This window comes from Salmo salar, chromosome 07, assembly GCF_965601325.2.
Source record: "Salmo salar chromosome 07, fSalSal1, whole genome shotgun sequence".
In the NCBI taxonomy this organism is placed as follows: Eukaryota; Metazoa; Chordata; class Actinopteri; order Salmoniformes; family Salmonidae; genus Salmo; species Salmo salar.
The window spans coordinates 66,962,233-66,987,145 of record NC_138297.1 but is presented as its reverse complement, the minus strand read 5'-3'; the positions used below and the strand labels follow the sequence as shown (position 1 = coordinate 66,987,145).

General features: G+C 36.6%; 1 protein-coding gene across 3 annotated transcripts in view; it reads right to left on the bottom strand.

The window, feature by feature from the left end:
* LOC123743807 (rab-3A-interacting protein) overlaps nucleotides 1-24,913 on the bottom strand; it is a 110,354-nt gene that overhangs the window by 12,689 nt on the left and 72,752 nt on the right. For all 3 annotated transcript variants that reach the window (XM_082977989.1, XM_082977991.1, XM_082977990.1), the window contains 2 exons: nucleotides 23,972-24,071; nucleotides 21,927-21,996 (listed from right to left, as the gene is read on the bottom strand). In XM_082977989.1, the coding sequence (XP_082834115.1) occupies nucleotides 21,927-21,996; nucleotides 23,972-24,071 (170 nt within the window). The remainder of the gene's footprint in view (nucleotides 1-21,926; nucleotides 21,997-23,971; nucleotides 24,072-24,913) is intronic.

Below are 24,913 nucleotides of genomic sequence, written 5' to 3'. Positions count from 1 at the left end.
ATACTGTAGAGAGACATAACACATTCTGACTATACTGTAGAGACACATAACAACACATTCTGACTATACTGTAGACACATTACAACACATTCTGACTATACTGTAGAGACACATAACAACACATTCTGACTATACTGTAGAGACATAACAACACATTCTGACTATACTGTAGAGACACATAACACATTCTGACTATACTGTAGAGACATTATAACACATTCTGACTATACTGTAGACACATAACACATTCTGACTATACTGTAGAGACACATAACACATTCTGACTATACTGTAGAGACATTACAACACATTCTGACTATACTGTAGAGACACATAACACATTCTGACTATACTGTAGAGACATTACAACACATTCTGACTATACTGTAGAGATACATTACAACACATTCTGACTATACTGTAGACACATTACAACACATTCTGACTATACTGTAGAGATACATTACAACACATTCTGACTATACTGTAGACACATAACACATTCTGACGATACTGTAGACACACATAACAACACATTCTGACGATACTGTAGAGACACATAACAACACATTCTGACTATACTGTAGAGACACATAACAACACATTCTGACTATACTGTAGAGACACATAACAACACATTCTGACTATACTGTAGACACATAACAACACATTCTGACTATACTGTAGACACATAACACATTCTGACTATACTGTAGAGACATAACACATTCTGACTATACTGTAGACACATTACAACACATTCTGACTATACTGTAGAGACACGTAACACATTCTGACTATACTGTAGAGACACGTAACACATTCTGACTATACTGTAGACACATAACAACACATTCTGACTATACTGTAGACACATAACAACACATTCTGACTATACTGTAGACACATAACACATTCTGACTATACTGTAGAGACATAACACATTCTGACTATACTGTAGAGACACATAACAACACATTCTGACTATACTGTAGACACATTACAACACATTCTGACTATACTGTAGAGACACGTAACACATTCTGACTATACTGTAGACACATAACAACACATTCTGACTATACTGTAGAGACACATAACACATTCTGACTATACTGTAGAGACATTACAACACATTCTGACTATACTGTAGAGACACATAACACATTCTGACTATACTGTAGACACATAACACATTCTGACTATACTGTAGAGACTACAACACATTCTGACTATACTGTAGAGACTACAACACATTCTGACTATACTGTAGAGTCACATAACACATTGACTATACTGTAGAGATACATAACAACACATTCTGACTATACTGTAGAGACACATAACACATTCTGACTATACTGTAGACACATTATAACACATTCTGACTATACTGTACAGACACATAACACATTCTGACTATACTGTAGACACATTATAACACATTCTGACTATACTGTAGAGACACATAACAACACATTCTGACTATACTGTAGAGACATAACACATTCTGACTATACTGTAGACGCATTATAACACATTCTGACTATACTGTAGAGAGACATAACACATTCTGACTATACTGTAGAGACACATAACAACACATTCTGACTATACTGTAGACACATTACAACACATTCTGACTATACTGTAGAGACACATAACAACACATTCTGACTATACTGTAGAGACACGTAACACATTCTGACTATACTGTAGACACATAACAACACATTCTGACTATACTGTAGAGACATAACAACACATTCTGACTATACTGTAGAGACACATAACACATTCTGACAATACTGTAGAGACACATAACAACACATTCTGACTATACTGTAGAGACACATAACACATTCTGACTATACTGTAGAGACACAACACATTCTGACTATACTGTAGAGACACATAACACATTCTGACTATACTGTAGAGACATTACAACACATTCTGACTATACTGTAGAGACACATAACACATTCTGACTATACTGTAGAGACATAACAACACATTCTGACTATACTGTAGAGACATTACAACACATTCTGACTATACTGTAGAGACATTACAACACATTCTGACTATACTGTAGAGACTACAACACATTCTGACTATACTGTAGAGTCACATAACACATTGACTATACTGTAGAGAGACATTACAACACATTCTGACTATACTGTAGACACATAACACATTCTGACTATACTGTAGACACATAACACATTCTGACGATACTGTAGACACACATAACAACACATTCTGACTATACTGTAGAGACACATAACAACACATTCTGACTATACTGTAGAGACACATAACAACACATTCTGACTATACTGTAGACACATAACACATTCTGACTATACTGTAGAGACATAACACATTCTGACTATACTGTAGAGACACATAACAACACATTCTGACTATACTGTAGACACATTACAACACATTCTGACTATACTGTAGAGACACGTAACACATTCTGACTATACTGTAGAGACACGTAACACATTCTGACTATACTGTAGACACATAACACATTCTGACTATACTGTAGAGACACATAACACATTCTGACTATACTGTAGAGACATTACAACACATTCTGACTATACTGTAGAGACATTACAACACATTCTGACTATACTGTAGACACATAACAACACATTCTGACTATACTGTAGAGACTACAACACATTCTGACTATACTGTAGAGTCACATAACACATTGACTATACTGTAGAGAGACATTACAACACATTCTGACTATACTGTAGAGACACATAACAACACATTCTGACTATACTGTAGAGACACATAACACATTCTGACTATACTGTAGAGACACATAACAACACATTCTGACTATACTGTAGACACATTACAACACATTCTAACTATACTGTAGACACACATAACAACACATTCTGACTATACTGTAGAGAGACATAACAACACATTCTGACTATACTGTAGAGAGACATAACAACACATTCTGACTATACTGTAGAGATACATAACAACACATTCTGACTATACTGTAGAGATACATAACAACACATTCTGACTATACTGTAGAGATACATAACAACACATTCTGACTATACTGTAGAGACACATAACACATTCTGACTATACTGTAGACACATTATAACACATTCTGACTATACTGTACAGACACATAACACATTCTGACTATACTGTAGACACATAACACATTCTGACTATACTGTAGAGACACATAACAACACATTCTGACTATACTGTAGAGACATAACACATTCTGACTATACTGTAGAGACATTACAACACATTCTGACTATACTGTAGACACATACCAACACATTCTGACTATACTGTAGACGCATTATAACACATTCTGACTATACTGTAGAGAGACATAACACATTCTGACTATACTGTAGAGACATTACAACACATTCTGACTATACTGTAGAGACACATAACACATTCTGACTATACTGTAGACACATAACAACACATTCTGACTATACTGTAGAGACACATAACAACACATTCTGACTATACTGTAGACACATAACAACACATTCTGACTATACTGTAGACACATAACAACACATTCTGACTATACTGTAGACACATAACACATTCTGACTATACTGTAGAGACATAACACATTCTGACTATACTGTAGAGACACATAACAACACATTCTGACTATACTGTAGACACATTACAACACATTCTGACTATACTGTAGAGACACGTAACACATTCTGACTATACTGTAGACACATAACAACACATTCTGACTATACTGTAGAGACACATAACACATTCTGACTATACTGTAGAGACATTACAACACATTCTGACTATACTGTAGAGACACATAACACATTCTGACTATACTGTAGACACATAACACATTCTGACTATACTGTAGAGACTACAACACATTCTGACTATACTGTAGAGACTACAACACATTCTGACTATACTGTAGAGTCACATAACACATTGACTATACTGTAGAGATACATAACAACACATTCTGACTATACTGTAGAGACACATAACACATTCTGACTATACTGTAGACACATTATAACACATTCTGACTATACTGTACAGACACATAACACATTCTGACTATACTGTAGACACATTATAACACATTCTGACTATACTGTAGAGACACATAACAACACATTCTGACTATACTGTAGAGACATAACACATTCTGACTATACTGTAGACGCATTATAACACATTCTGACTATACTGTAGACGCATTATAACACATTCTGACTATACTGTAGAGAGACATAACACATTCTGACTATACTGTAGAGACACATAACAACACATTCTGACTATACTGTAGACACATTACAACACATTCTGACTATACTGTAGAGACACATAACAACACATTCTGACTATACTGTAGAGACACGTAACACATTCTGACTATACTGTAGACACATAACAACACATTCTGACTATACTGTAGAGACATAACAACACATTCTGACTATACTGTAGAGACACATAACACATTCTGACAATACTGTAGAGACACATAACAACACATTCTGACTATACTGTAGAGACACATAACACATTCTGACTATACTGTAGAGACACAACACATTCTGACTATACTGTAGACGCATTATAACACATTCTGACTATACTGTAGAGAGACATAACACATTCTGACTATACTGTAGAGACACATAACAACACATTCTGACTATACTGTAGACACATTACAACACATTCTGACTATACTGTAGAGACACATAACAACACATTCTGACTATACTGTAGAGACATAACAACACATTCTGACTATACTGTAGAGACACATAACACATTCTGACTATACTGTAGAGACATTATAACACATTCTGACTATACTGTAGACACATAACACATTCTGACTATACTGTAGAGACACATAACACATTCTGACTATACTGTAGAGACATTACAACACATTCTGACTATACTGTAGAGACACATAACACATTCTGACTATACTGTAGAGACATTACAACACATTCTGACTATACTGTAGAGATACATTACAACACATTCTGACTATACTGTAGACACATTACAACACATTCTGACTATACTGTAGAGATACATTACAACACATTCTGACTATACTGTAGACACATAACACATTCTGACGATACTGTAGACACACATAACAACACATTCTGACGATACTGTAGAGACACATAACAACACATTCTGACTATACTGTAGAGACACATAACAACACATTCTGACTATACTGTAGAGACACATAACAACACATTCTGACTATACTGTAGACACATAACAACACATTCTGACTATACTGTAGACACATAACACATTCTGACTATACTGTAGAGACATAACACATTCTGACTATACTGTAGACACATTACAACACATTCTGACTATACTGTAGAGACACGTAACACATTCTGACTATACTGTAGAGACACGTAACACATTCTGACTATACTGTAGACACATAACAACACATTCTGACTATACTGTAGAGACACATAACACATTCTAACTATACTGTAGAGACATTACAACACATTCTGACTATACTGTAGAGACACATAACACATTCTGACTATACTGTAGACACATAACAACACATTCTGACTATACTGTAGAGACACATAACAACACATTCTGACTATACTGTAGACACATAACAACACATTCTGACTATACTGTAGACACATAACAACACATTCTGACTATACTGTAGACACATAACACATTCTGACTATACTGTAGAGACATAACACATTCTGACTATACTGTAGAGACACATAACAACACATTCTGACTATACTGTAGACACATTACAACACATTCTGACTATACTGTAGAGACACGTAACACATTCTGACTATACTGTAGACACATAACAACACATTCTGACTATACTGTAGAGACACATAACACATTCTGACTATACTGTAGAGACATTACAACACATTCTGACTATACTGTAGAGACACATAACACATTCTGACTATACTGTAGACACATAACACATTCTGACTATACTGTAGAGACTACAACACATTCTGACTATACTGTAGAGACTACAACACATTCTGACTATACTGTAGAGTCACATAACACATTGACTATACTGTAGAGATACATAACAACACATTCTGACTATACTGTAGAGACACATAACACATTCTGACTATACTGTAGACACATTATAACACATTCTGACTATACTGTACAGACACATAACACATTCTGACTATACTGTAGACACATTATAACACATTCTGACTATACTGTAGAGACACATAACAACACATTCTGACTATACTGTAGACACATAACAACACATTCTGACTATACTGTAGACACATAACACATTCTGACTATACTGTAGAGACATAACACATTCTGACTATACTGTAGACACATTACAACACATTCTGACTATACTGTAGAGACACGTAACACATTCTGACTATACTGTAGAGACACGTAACACATTCTGACTATACTGTAGACACATAACAACACATTCTGACTATACTGTAGAGACACATAACACATTCTAACTATACTGTAGAGACATTACAACACATTCTGACTATACTGTAGAGACACATAACACATTCTGACTATACTGTAGACACATAACAACACATTCTGACTATACTGTAGAGACACATAACAACACATTCTGACTATACTGTAGACACATAACAACACATTCTGACTATACTGTAGACACATAACAACACATTCTGACTATACTGTAGACACATAACACATTCTGACTATACTGTAGAGACATAACACATTCTGACTATACTGTAGAGACACATAACAACACATTCTGACTATACTGTAGACACATTACAACACATTCTGACTATACTGTAGAGACACGTAACACATTCTGACTATACTGTAGACACATAACAACACATTCTGACTATACTGTAGAGACACATAACACATTCTGACTATACTGTAGAGACATTACAACACATTCTGACTATACTGTAGAGACACATAACACATTCTGACTATACTGTAGACACATAACACATTCTGACTATACTGTAGAGACTACAACACATTCTGACTATACTGTAGAGACTACAACACATTCTGACTATACTGTAGAGTCACATAACACATTGACTATACTGTAGAGATACATAACAACACATTCTGACTATACTGTAGAGACACATAACACATTCTGACTATACTGTAGACACATTATAACACATTCTGACTATACTGTACAGACACATAACACATTCTGACTATACTGTAGACACATTATAACACATTCTGACTATACTGTAGAGACACATAACAACACATTCTGACTATACTGTAGAGACATAACACATTCTGACTATACTGTAGACGCATTATAACACATTCTGACTATACTGTAGACGCATTATAACACATTCTGACTATACTGTAGAGAGACATAACACATTCTGACTATACTGTAGAGACACATAACAACACATTCTGACTATACTGTAGACACATTACAACACATTCTGACTATACTGTAGAGACACATAACAACACATTCTGACTATACTGTAGAGACACGTAACACATTCTGACTATACTGTAGACACATAACAACACATTCTGACTATACTGTAGAGACATAACAACACATTCTGACTATACTGTAGAGACACATAACACATTCTGACAATACTGTAGAGACACATAACAACACATTCTGACTATACTGTAGAGACACATAACACATTCTGACTATACTGTAGAGACACAACACATTCTGACTATACTGTAGACGCATTATAACACATTCTGACTATACTGTAGAGAGACATAACACATTCTGACTATACTGTAGAGACACATAACAACACATTCTGACTATACTGTAGACACATTACAACACATTCTGACTATACTGTAGAGACACATAACAACACATTCTGACTATACTGTAGAGACATAACAACACATTCTGACTATACTGTAGAGACACATAACACATTCTGACTATACTGTAGAGACATTATAACACATTCTGACTATACTGTAGACACATAACACATTCTGACTATACTGTAGAGACACATAACACATTCTGACTATACTGTAGAGACATTACAACACATTCTGACTATACTGTAGAGACACATAACACATTCTGACTATACTGTAGAGACATTACAACACATTCTGACTATACTGTAGAGATACATTACAACACATTCTGACTATACTGTAGACACATTACAACACATTCTGACTATACTGTAGAGATACATTACAACACATTCTGACTATACTGTAGACACATAACACATTCTGACGATACTGTAGACACACATAACAACACATTCTGACGATACTGTAGAGACACATAACAACACATTCTGACTATACTGTAGAGACACATAACAACACATTCTGACTATACTGTAGAGACACATAACAACACATTCTGACTATACTGTAGACACATAACAACACATTCTGACTATACTGTAGACACATAACACATTCTGACTATACTGTAGAGACATAACACATTCTGACTATACTGTAGACACATTACAACACATTCTGACTATACTGTAGAGACACGTAACACATTCTGACTATACTGTAGAGACACGTAACACATTCTGACTATACTGTAGACACATAACAACACATTCTGACTATACTGTAGACACATAACAACACATTCTGACTATACTGTAGACACATAACACATTCTGACTATACTGTAGAGACATAACACATTCTGACTATACTGTAGAGACACATAACAACACATTCTGACTATACTGTAGACACATTACAACACATTCTGACTATACTGTAGAGACACGTAACACATTCTGACTATACTGTAGACACATAACAACACATTCTGACTATACTGTAGAGACACATAACACATTCTGACTATACTGTAGAGACATTACAACACATTCTGACTATACTGTAGAGACACATAACACATTCTGACTATACTGTAGACACATAACACATTCTGACTATACTGTAGAGACTACAACACATTCTGACTATACTGTAGAGACTACAACACATTCTGACTATACTGTAGAGTCACATAACACATTGACTATACTGTAGAGATACATAACAACACATTCTGACTATACTGTAGAGACACATAACACATTCTGACTATACTGTAGACACATTATAACACATTCTGACTATACTGTACAGACACATAACACATTCTGACTATACTGTAGACACATTATAACACATTCTGACTATACTGTAGAGACACATAACAACACATTCTGACTATACTGTAGAGACATAACACATTCTGACTATACTGTAGACGCATTATAACACATTCTGACTATACTGTAGAGAGACATAACACATTCTGACTATACTGTAGAGACACATAACAACACATTCTGACTATACTGTAGACACATTACAACACATTCTGACTATACTGTAGAGACACATAACAACACATTCTGACTATACTGTAGAGACACGTAACACATTCTGACTATACTGTAGACACATAACAACACATTCTGACTATACTGTAGAGACATAACAACACATTCTGACTATACTGTAGAGACACATAACACATTCTGACAATACTGTAGAGACACATAACAACACATTCTGACTATACTGTAGAGACACATAACACATTCTGACTATACTGTAGAGACACAACACATTCTGACTATACTGTAGAGACACATAACACATTCTGACTATACTGTAGAGACATTACAACACATTCTGACTATACTGTAGAGACACATAACACATTCTGACTATACTGTAGAGACATAACAACACATTCTGACTATACTGTAGAGACATTACAACACATTCTGACTATACTGTAGAGACATTACAACACATTCTGACTATACTGTAGAGACTACAACACATTCTGACTATACTGTAGAGTCACATAACACATTGACTATACTGTAGAGAGACATTACAACACATTCTGACTATACTGTAGACACATAACACATTCTGACTATACTGTAGACACATAACACATTCTGACGATACTGTAGACACACATAACAACACATTCTGACTATACTGTAGAGACACATAACAACACATTCTGACTATACTGTAGAGACACATAACAACACATTCTGACTATACTGTAGACACATAACACATTCTGACTATACTGTAGAGACATAACACATTCTGACTATACTGTAGAGACACATAACAACACATTCTGACTATACTGTAGACACATTACAACACATTCTGACTATACTGTAGAGACACGTAACACATTCTGACTATACTGTAGAGACACGTAACACATTCTGACTATACTGTAGACACATAACACATTCTGACTATACTGTAGAGACACATAACACATTCTGACTATACTGTAGAGACATTACAACACATTCTGACTATACTGTAGAGACATTACAACACATTCTGACTATACTGTAGACACATAACAACACATTCTGACTATACTGTAGAGACTACAACACATTCTGACTATACTGTAGAGTCACATAACACATTGACTATACTGTAGAGAGACATTACAACACATTCTGACTATACTGTAGAGACACATAACAACACATTCTGACTATACTGTAGAGACACATAACACATTCTGACTATACTGTAGAGACACATAACAACACATTCTGACTATACTGTAGACACATTACAACACATTCTAACTATACTGTAGACACACATAACAACACATTCTGACTATACTGTAGAGAGACATAACAACACATTCTGACTATACTGTAGAGAGACATAACAACACATTCTGACTATACTGTAGAGATACATAACAACACATTCTGACTATACTGTAGAGATACATAACAACACATTCTGACTATACTGTAGAGATACATAACAACACATTCTGACTATACTGTAGAGACACATAACACATTCTGACTATACTGTAGACACATTATAACACATTCTGACTATACTGTACAGACACATAACACATTCTGACTATACTGTAGACACATAACACATTCTGACTATACTGTAGAGACACATAACAACACATTCTGACTATACTGTAGAGACATAACACATTCTGACTATACTGTAGAGACATTACAACACATTCTGACTATACTGTAGACACATACCAACACATTCTGACTATACTGTAGACGCATTATAACACATTCTGACTATACTGTAGAGAGACATAACACATTCTGACTATACTGTAGAGACATTACAACACATTCTGACTATACTGTAGAGACACATAACACATTCTGACTATACTGTAGACACATAACAACACATTCTGACTATACTGTAGAGACACATAACAACACATTCTGACTATACTGTAGACACATAACAACACATTCTGACTATACTGTAGACACATAACAACACATTCTGACTATACTGTAGACACATAACACATTCTGACTATACTGTAGAGACATAACACATTCTGACTATACTGTAGAGACACATAACAACACATTCTGACTATACTGTAGACACATTACAACACATTCTGACTATACTGTAGAGACACGTAACACATTCTGACTATACTGTAGACACATAACAACACATTCTGACTATACTGTAGAGACACATAACACATTCTGACTATACTGTAGAGACATTACAACACATTCTGACTATACTGTAGAGACACATAACACATTCTGACTATACTGTAGACACATAACACATTCTGACTATACTGTAGAGACTACAACACATTCTGACTATACTGTAGAGACTACAACACATTCTGACTATACTGTAGAGTCACATAACACATTGACTATACTGTAGAGATACATAACAACACATTCTGACTATACTGTAGAGACACATAACACATTCTGACTATACTGTAGACACATTATAACACATTCTGACTATACTGTACAGACACATAACACATTCTGACTATACTGTAGACACATTATAACACATTCTGACTATACTGTAGAGACACATAACAACACATTCTGACTATACTGTAGAGACATAACACATTCTGACTATACTGTAGACGCATTATAACACATTCTGACTATACTGTAGACGCATTATAACACATTCTGACTATACTGTAGAGAGACATAACACATTCTGACTATACTGTAGAGACACATAACAACACATTCTGACTATACTGTAGACACATTACAACACATTCTGACTATACTGTAGAGACACATAACAACACATTCTGACTATACTGTAGAGACACGTAACACATTCTGACTATACTGTAGACACATAACAACACATTCTGACTATACTGTAGAGACATAACAACACATTCTGACTATACTGTAGAGACACATAACACATTCTGACAATACTGTAGAGACACATAACAACACATTCTGACTATACTGTAGAGACACATAACACATTCTGACTATACTGTAGAGACACAACACATTCTGACTATACTGTAGACGCATTATAACACATTCTGACTATACTGTAGAGAGACATAACACATTCTGACTATACTGTAGAGACACATAACAACACATTCTGACTATACTGTAGACACATTACAACACATTCTGACTATACTGTAGAGACACATAACAACACATTCTGACTATACTGTAGAGACATAACAACACATTCTGACTATACTGTAGAGACACATAACACATTCTGACTATACTGTAGAGACATTATAACACATTCTGACTATACTGTAGACACATAACACATTCTGACTATACTGTAGAGACACATAACACATTCTGACTATACTGTAGAGACATTACAACACATTCTGACTATACTGTAGAGACACATAACACATTCTGACTATACTGTAGAGACATTACAACACATTCTGACTATACTGTAGAGATACATTACAACACATTCTGACTATACTGTAGACACATTACAACACATTCTGACTATACTGTAGAGATACATTACAACACATTCTGACTATACTGTAGACACATAACACATTCTGACGATACTGTAGACACACATAACAACACATTCTGACGATACTGTAGAGACACATAACAACACATTCTGACTATACTGTAGAGACACATAACAACACATTCTGACTATACTGTAGAGACACATAACAACACATTCTGACTATACTGTAGACACATAACAACACATTCTGACTATACTGTAGACACATAACACATTCTGACTATACTGTAGAGACATAACACATTCTGACTATACTGTAGACACATTACAACACATTCTGACTATACTGTAGAGACACGTAACACATTCTGACTATACTGTAGAGACACGTAACACATTCTGACTATACTGTAGACACATAACAACACATTCTGACTATACTGTAGAGACACATAACACATTCTAACTATACTGTAGAGACATTACAACACATTCTGACTATACTGTAGAGACACATAACACATTCTGACTATACTGTAGACACATAACAACACATTCTGACTATACTGTAGAGACACATAACAACACATTCTGACTATACTGTAGACACATAACAACACATTCTGACTATACTGTAGACACATAACAACACATTCTGACTATACTGTAGACACATAACACATTCTGACTATACTGTAGAGACATAACACATTCTGACTATACTGTAGAGACACATAACAACACATTCTGACTATACTGTAGACACATTACAACACATTCTGACTATACTGTAGAGACACGTAACACATTCTGACTATACTGTAGACACATAACAACACATTCTGACTATACTGTAGAGACACATAACACATTCTGACTATACTGTAGAGACATTACAACACATTCTGACTATACTGTAGAGACACATAACACATTCTGACTATACTGTAGACACATAACACATTCTGACTATACTGTAGAGACTACAACACATTCTGACTATACTGTAGAGACTACAACACATTCTGACTATACTGTAGAGTCACATAACACATTGACTATACTGTAGAGATACATAACAACACATTCTGACTATACTGTAGAGACACATAACACATTCTGACTATACTGTAGACACATTATAACACATTCTGACTATACTGTACAGACACATAACACATTCTGACTATACTGTAGACACATTATAACACATTCTGACTATACTGTAGAGACACATAACAACACATTCTGACTATACTGTAGAGACATAACACATTCTGACTATACTGTAGACGCATTATAACACATTCTGACTATACTGTAGAGAGACATAACACATTCTGACTATACTGTAGAGACACATAACAACACATTCTGACTATACTGTAGACACATTACAACACATTCTGACTATACTGTAGAGACACATAACAACACATTCTGACTATACTGTAGAGACACGTAACACATTCTGACTATACTGTAGACACATAACAACACATTCTGACTATACTGTAGAGACATAACAACACATTCTGACTATACTGTAGAGACACATAACACATTCTGACAATACTGTAGAGACACATAACAACACATTCTGACTATACTGTAGAGACACATAACACATTCTGACTATACTGTAGAGACACAACACATTCTGACTATACTGTAGAGACACATAACACATTCTGACTATACTGTAGAGACATTACAACACATTCTGACTATACTGTAGAGACACATAACACATTCTGACTATACTGTAGAGACATAACAACACATTCTGACTATACTGTAGAGACATTACAACACATTCTGACTATACTGTAGAGACATTACAACACATTCTGACTATACTGTAGAGACTACAACACATTCTGACTATACTGTAGAGTCACATAACACATTGACTATACTGTAGAGAGACATTACAACACATTCTGACTATACTGTAGACACATAACACATTCTGACTATACTGTAGACACATAACACATTCTGACGATACTGTAGACACACATAACAACACATTCTGACTATACTGTAGAGACACATAACAACACATTCTGACTATACTGTAGAGACACATAACAACACATTCTGACTATACTGTAGACACATAACAACACATTCTGACTATACTGTAGACACATAACACATTCTGACTATACTGTAGAGACATAACACATTCTGACTATACTGTAGAGACACATAACAACACATTCTGACTATACTGTAGACACATTACAACACATTCTGACTATACTGTAGAGACACGTAACACATTCTGACTATACTGTAGAGACACGTAACACATTCTGACTATACTGTAGACACATAACACATTCTGACTATACTGTAGAGACACATAACACATTCTGACTATACTGTAGAGACATTACAACACATTCTGACTATACTGTAGAGACATTACAACACATTCTGACTATACTGTAGACACATAACAACACATTCTGACTATACTGTAGAGACTACAACACATTCTGACTATACTGTAGAGTCACATAACACATTGACTATACTGTAGAGAGACATTACAACACATTCTGACTATACTGTAGAGACACATAACAACACATTCTGACTATACTGTAGAGACACATAACACATTCTGACTATACTGTAGAGACACATAACAACACATTCTGACTATACTGTAGACACATTACAACACATTCTAACTATACTGTAGACACACATAACAACACATTCTGACTATACTGTAGAGAGACATAACAACACATTCTGACTATACTGTAGAGAGACATAACAACACATTCTGACTATACTGTAGAGATACATAACAACACATTCTGACTATACTGTAGAGATACATAACAACACATTCTGACTATACTGTAGAGATACATAACAACACATTCTGACTATACTGTAGAGACACATAACACATTCTGACTATACTGTAGACACATTATAACACATTCTGACTATACTGTACAGACACATAACACATTCTGACTATACTGTAGACACATAACACATTCTGACTATACTGTAGAGACACATAACAACACATTCTGACTATACTGTAGAGACATAACACATTCTGACTATACTGTAGAGACATTACAACACATTCTGACTATACTGTAGACACATACCAACACATTCTGACTATACTGTAGACGCATTATAACACATTCTGACTATACTGTAGAGAGACATAACACATTCTGACTATACTGTAGAGACACATAACAACACATTCTGACTATACTGTAGAGACATAACAACACATTCTGACTATACTGTAGAGACACATAACACATTCTGACTATACTGTAGAGACATTATAACACATTCTGACTATACTGTAGACACATAACAACACATTCTGACTATACTGTAGAGACATTACAACACATTCTGACTATACTGTAGAGACATTACAACACATTCTGACTATACTGCAGAGACTACAACACATTCTGACTATACTGTAGAGACTACAACACATTCTGACTATACTGTAGAGTCACATAACACATTGACTATACTGTAGAGAGACATTACAACACATTCTGACTATACTGTAGAGACACATTACAACACATTCTGACTATACTGTAGAGACACATTACAACACATTCTGACTATACTGTAGAGATACATTACAACACATTCTGACTATACTGTAGACACATTACAACACATTCTGACTATACTGTAGAGATACATTACAACACATTCTGACTATACTGTAGACACATAACACATTCTGACGATACTGTAGACACACATAACAACACATTCTGACTATACTGTAGAGACACATAACAACACATTCTGACTATACTGTAGAGACACATAACAACACATTCTGACTATACTGTAGACACATTACAACACATTCTGACTATACTGTAGAGATACATTACAACACATTCTGACTATACTGTAGACACATAACAACACATTCTGACTATACTGTAGACACATAACACATTCTGACTATACTGTAGAGACATAACACATTCTGACTATACTGTAGAGACACATAACACATTCTGACTATACTGTAGACACATTACAACACATTCTGACTATACTGTAGAGACACGTAACACATTCTGACTATACTGTAGAGACACGTAACACATTCTGACTATACTGTAGACACATAACACATTCTGACTATACTGTAGAGACACATAACACATTCTAACTATACTGTAGAGACATTACAACACATTCTGACTATACTGTAGAGACACATAACACATTCTGACTATACTGTAGACACATAACAACACATTCTGACTATACTGTAGAGACTACAACACATTCTGACTATACTGTAGAGACTAGAACACATTCTGACTATACTGTAGAGTCACATAACACATTGACTATACTGTAGAGAGACATTACAACACATTCTGACTATACTGTAGAGACACATAACAACACATTCTGACTATACTGTAGACACATAACAACACATTCTGACTATACTGTAGACACATAACAACACATTCTGACTATACTGTAGACACATAACACATTCTGACTATACTGTAGAGACATAACACATTCTGACTATACTGTAGAGACACATAACAACACATTCTGACTATACTGTAGACACATTACAACACATTCTGACTATACTGTAGAGACACATAACACATTCTGACTATACTGTAGAGACACATAACACATTCTGACTATACTGTAGAGACACATAACAACACATTCTGACTATACTGTAGACACAACACATTCTGACTATACTGTAGACACATTACAACACATTCTGACTATACTGTAGACACACATAACAACACATTCTGACTATACTGTAGAGAGACATAACAACACATTCTGACTATACTGTAGAGAGACATAACAACACATTCTGACTATACTGTAGAGATACATAACAACACATTCTGACTATACTGTAGAGATACATAACAACACATTCTGACTATACTGTAGAGTCACATAACACATTGACTATACTGTAGAGAGACATTACAACACATTCTGACTATACTGTAGAGACACATAACAACACATTCTGACTATACTGTAGAGACACATAACACATTCTGACTATACTGTAGAGACACATAACAACACATTCTGACTATACTGTAGAGACATTACAACACATTCTGACTATACTGTAGACACATACCAACACATTCTGACTATACTGTAGAGAGACATAACACATTCTGACTATACTGTAGAGACACATAACAACACATTCTGACTATACTGTAGACACATTACAACACATTCTGACTATACTGTAGAGACACATAACAACACATTCTGACTATACTGTAGAGACATAACAACACATTCTGACTATACTGTAGAGACACATAACACATTCTGACTATACTGTAGAGACACATAACACATTCTGACTATACTGTAGAGACATTATAACACATTCTGACTATACTGTAGACACATAACACATTCTGACTATACTGTAGAGACACATAACACATTCTGACTATACTGTAGAGACATTACAACACATTCTGACTATACTGTAGAGACACATAACACATTCTGACTATACTGTAGAGACATTACAACACATTCTGACTATACTGTAGAGATACATTACAACACATTCTGACTATACTGTAGACACATTACAACACATTCTTACTATACTGTAGAGATACATTACAACACATTCTGACTATACTGTAGACACATAACACATTCTGACGATACTGTAGACACACATAACAACACATTCTGACGATACTGTAGAGACACATAACAACACATTCTGACTATACTGTAGAGACACATAACAACACATTCTGACTATACTGTAGAGACACATAACAACACATTCTGACTATACTGTAGACACATAACAACACATTCTGACTATACTGTAGACACATAACACATTCTGACTATACTGTAGAGACATAACACATTCTGACTATACTGTAGAGACACATAACACATTCTGACTATACTGTAGACACATTACAACACATTCTGACTATACTGTAGAGACACGTAACACATTCTGACTATACTGTAGAGACACGTAACACATTCTGACTATACTGTAGACACATAACAACACATTCTGACTATACTGTAGAGACACATAACACATTCTAACTATACTGTAGAGACATTACAACACATTCTGACTATACTGTAGAGACACATAACACATTCTGACTATACTGTAGACACATAACAACACATTCTGACTATACTGTAGAGACTACAACACATTCTGACTATACTGTAGAGACTACAACACATTCTGACTATACTGTAGAGTCACATAACACATTGACTATACTGTAGAGAGACATTACAACACATTCTGACTATACTGTAGAGACACATAACAACACATTCTGACTATACTGTAGACACATAACAACACATTCTGACTATACTGTAGACACATAACAACACATTCTGACTATACTGTAGACACATAACACATTCTGACTATACTGTAGAGACATAACACATTCTGACTATACTGTAGAGACACATAACAACACATTCTGACTATACTGTAGACACATTACAACACATTCTGACTATACTGTAGAGACACGTAACACATTCTGACTATACTGTAGACACATAACAACACATTCTGACTATACTGTAGAGACACATAACACATTCTGACTATACTGTAGAGACATTACAACACATTCTGACTATACTGTAGAGACACATAACACATTCTGACTATACTGTAGACACATAACAACACATTCTGACTATACTGTAGAGACTACAACACATTCTGACTATACTGTAGAGACTACAACACATTCTGACTATACTGTAGAGTCACATAACACATTGACTATACTGTAGAGAGACATTACAACACATTCTGACTATACTGTAGAGATACATAACAACACATTCTGACTATACTGTAGAGACACATAACACATTCTGACTATACTGTAGACACATTATAACACATTCTGACTATACTGTACAGACACATAACACATTCTGACTATACTGTAGACACATTATAACACATTCTGACTATACTGTAGAGACACATAACAACACATTCTGACTATACTGTAGAGACATAACACATTCTGACTATACTGTAGAGACATTACAACACATTCTGACTATACTGTAGACACATACCAACACATTCTGACTATACTGTAGAGAGACATAACAACACATTCTGACTATACTGTAGAGAGACATAACACATTCTGACTATACTGTAGAGACACATAACAACACATTCTGACTATACTGTAGACACATTACAACACATTCTGACTATACTGTAGAGACACATAACAACACATTCTGACTATACTGTAGAGACACGTAACACATTCTGACTATACTGTAGACACATAACAACACATTCTGACTATACTGTAGAGACATAACAACACATTCTGACTATACTGTAGAGACACATAACACATTCTGACTATACTGTAGAGACACATAACAACACATTCTGACTATACTGTAGAGACACATAACAACACATTCTGACTATACTGTAGAGACACATAACACATTCTGACTATACTGTAGAGACACATAACACATTCTGACTATACTGTAGAGACATTACAACACATTCTGACTATACTGTAGAGACACATAACACATTCTGACTATACTGTAGACACATAACAACACATTCTGACTATACTGTAGAGACATAACAACATTCTGACTATACTGTAGAGACATTACAACACATTCTGACTATACTGTAGAGACATTACAACACATTCTGACTATACTGTAGAGACACATAACACATTCTGACTATACTGTAGAGACTACAACACATTCTGACTATACTGTAGAGTCACATAACACATTGACTATACTGTAGAGAGACATTACAACACATTCTGACTATACTGTAGAGACACATAACAACACATTCTGACTATACTGTAGAGACACATTACAACACATTCTGACTATACTGTAGAGACACATAACACATTCTGACTATACTGTAGAGACACATTACAACACATTCTGACTATACTGTAGAGACACATAACAACACATTCTGACTATACTGTAGAGACACATAACAACACATTCTGACTATACTGTAGACACATTACAACACATTCTGACTATACTGTAGACACATAACAACACATTCTGACTATACTGTAGAGACACATGACACATTGACTATACTGTAGAGATACATAACACATTCTGACTATACTGTAGACACATTACAACACATTCTGACTATACTGTAGAGACACATAACACATTCTGACTATACTGTAGAGATGACACATTCTGACTATACTGTAGAGACATTGTCAGCATGACAACTGGAGACTAAACACTGCCAGTACAGCTACTGTTGAAGATTGTGGGAATCCTATAAACGACAAAATGCTAGAACAGCCACTCCGTGGCTACGTTAAAAGCATCATTACGTGGCTCCGAACTCGTATCCTCTATTGAAAAACAATGGCGTTCTTGTGCTAGTCTGTAACCTTGAGGAGACTTCTCTAAATGAGCTGTGTGACTGATGAGCCTCCACCCTCTACGGTAATGGACATAGAAATAGAATCAGAATGTGGTGGTGAATGGGGATACCCATTCTAGGTATTCCATTTCTATGCTAATAGGATTCCAACATGTCAGATAGCTGCTGAGTTAGTCCAATCTACAGCACCACTGGGTCCATAAGACACACTACTCTACATGACTTATGCATGTGGCCATGTACTGTGGTTTCTGCTAACACATCCATCCATGGATCCATCCATGGATCCATCCAATGCTTCACATTAGCTAAAACCACTAAAGATAAAGTGCATTCACATGTGACTGTAGGCAAAACAACATGGCTGCAGCATTACAGGAAATGCACTGCTAGCTGATCTCACCGTCCTGCAGCTTGACCAGCCCTTGGTGGATGTAGCGGATATAGGTAAAGAAGTTACAAACTGACGTGATCTGGAGAGAGAGAGATCAAGGTTAAATGTCTAGACTGGTGAAACATTAGATGGTGGACTGAAATCCTTTTCTCATGCAGGGAATTACAAGTTCATAAATGAGAGTGCTGTAGACGTCGTAGTGAATTACAGGCTGATAAATGAGAGTGCTGTAGACGTCGTAGTGAATTACAGGCTGATAAATGAGAGTGCTGTAGACGTCGTAGGGGATTACAGGTTGATAAATGAGAGTGCTGTAGACGTCGTAGGGGATTACAGGCTGATAAATGAGAGTGCTGTAGACGTCGTAGGGGATTACAGGTTGATAAATGAGAGTGCTGTAGATGTCGTAGTGAATTACAGGCTGATAAATGAGAGTGCTGTAGACGTCGTAGGGGATTACAGGTTGATAAATGAGAGTGCTGTAGACGTCGTAGGGGATTACAAGTTCATAAATGAGAGTGCTGTAGACGTCGTAGTGAATTACAGGCTGATAAATGAGAGTGCTGTAGACGTCGTAGGGGATTACAGGCTGATAAATGAGAGTGCTGTAGATGTCGTAGTGAATTACAGGCTGATAAATGAGAGTGCTGTAGACGTCGTAGGGGATTACAGGCTGATAAATGAGAGTGCTGTAGACGTCGTAGTGAATTACAGGCTGATAAATGAGAGTGCTGTAGACGTCGTAGGGGATTACAGGTTGATAAATGAGAGTGCTGTAGACGTCGTAGGGGATTACAGGCTGATAAATGAGAGTGCTGTAGACGTCGTAGGGGATTACAGGTTGATAAATGAGAGTGCTGTAGATGTCGTAGGGGATTACAGGCTGATAAATGAGAGTGAAGTAGACGTCGTAGTGAATTACAGGCTGATAAATGAGAGTGCTGTAGACGTCGTAGTGAATTACAGGCTGATAAATGAGAGTGCTGTAGACGTCGTAGTGAATTACAGGCTGATAAATGAGAGTGCTGTAGACGTCGTAGGGGATTACAGGCTGATAAATGAGAGTGCTGTAGACGTCGTAGTGAATTACAGGCTGATAAATGAGAGTGCTGTAGACGTCGTAGTGAATTACAGGCTGATAAATGAGAGTGCTGTAGATGTCGTAGGGGATTACAGGCTGACAAATGAGAGTGCTGTAGACGTCGTAGGGATGTCAGGCTGATAAATGAGAGTGCTGTAGACGTCGTAGGGGATTACAGGCTGATAAATGAGAGTGCTGTAGACGTCGTAGTGAATTACAGGTTGATAAATGAGAGTGCTGTAGACGTCGTAGGGGATTACAGGCTGATAAATGAGAGTGCTGTAGACGTCGTAGGGGATTACAGGCTGATAAATGAGAGTGCTGTAGACGTCGTAGTGAATTACAGGTTGATAAATGAGAGTGCTGTAGACGTCGTAGTGAATTACAGGTTGATAAATGAGAGTGCTGTAGACGTCGTAGTGAATTACAGGTTGATAAATGAGAGTGCTGTAGACGTCGTAGGGGATTACAGGCCGATAAATGAGAGTGCTGTAGACGTCGTAGTGAATTACAGGTTGATAAATGAGAGTGCTGTAGACGTCGTAGTGAATTACAGGCTGATAAATGAGAGTGCTGTAGACGTCGTAGTGAATTACAGGTTGATAAATGAGAGTGCTGTAGACGTCGTAGTGAATTACAGGTTGATAAATGAGAGTGCTGTAGACGTCGTAGTGAATTACAGGTTGATAAATGAGAGTGCTGTAGACGTCGTAGGGGATTACAGGCTGATAAATGAGAGTGCTGTAGACGTCGTAGTGAATTACAAGTTGATAAATGAGAGTGCTGTAGACGTCGTAGTGAATTACAGGCTGATAAATGAGAGTGCTGTAGACGTCGTAGTGAATTACAGGTTGATAAATGAGAGTGCTGTAGACGTCGTAGTGAATTACAGGTTGATAAATGAGAGTGCTGTAGACGTCGTAGTGAATTACAGGTTGATAAATGAGAGTGCTGTAGACCTGGTAAAACTCACCCGATAACGACAGAAAGGAGACACGTAGTAATAGTTGCTGGAATCACCAAACTTGATTCTGTGCTTGCAGGTTTTGGTCTGGCCACTAAGGGCACACTTTCTGTGAGGAGAGACAAGAAACAGAGAGATAGTGGTAAGAAAGAGGTCCAGTATTACCCTGAAAACAGATGAATGTCTAATCATCTAATGCTCAACATAACAGCACGTTGAAAGACTAGGCCTAGCCAGCCTAACTGGACTGCTCATGTTTAAGGAATGGAAAGAGGGATGGAGGAGAGACAAAACAGTGCAGATGGAAGGAAAGGAGTGGGTGAGGAGGGAGGGAGGGAGGGAGGGAGGGAGGGATGGAGAGAAAACAGTGCAGATGGAAGAAAAGGAGTGGGTGGGGAGGGAGGGAGGGAGGGAGGGAGGGAGGGAGGGAGGGAGGGAGGGAGGGAGGGAGGGAGGGAGGGAGAGAAAACAGTGCAGATGGAAGAAAAGGAGTGGGTGGGGAGGGAGGGAGGGAGGGAGGGAGGGAGGGAGGGAGGGAGGGAGGGAGGGAGGGAGGGAGGGAGGGAGGGAGGGAGGGAAAGTGAGAATTGACATGACTACCTCAGGCCTTCAACCACCCGTGTGAACGACAGAGAGAAATAACAGAAAAGAAAAGAAATGGAGAAATTATGAAAAAGAAGGCAGTCAGGAAAATACTACTGAACAGAGCTAGAAGAGAAGCATGCTGGAGACACAGAGAGAGACACACAGAGTGAGGGGGAGAGACACACAGAGTGAGGGGAGAGACACACACAGAGTGAGGGGGAGAGACACACACAGAGTGAGGGGGAGAGACACACACAGAGTGAGGGGAGAGACACACACAGAGTGAGGGGAGAGACACACACAGAGTGAGGGGGAGAGAGACACACACAGAGTGAGGGGAGAGACACACACAGAGTGAGGGGGAGA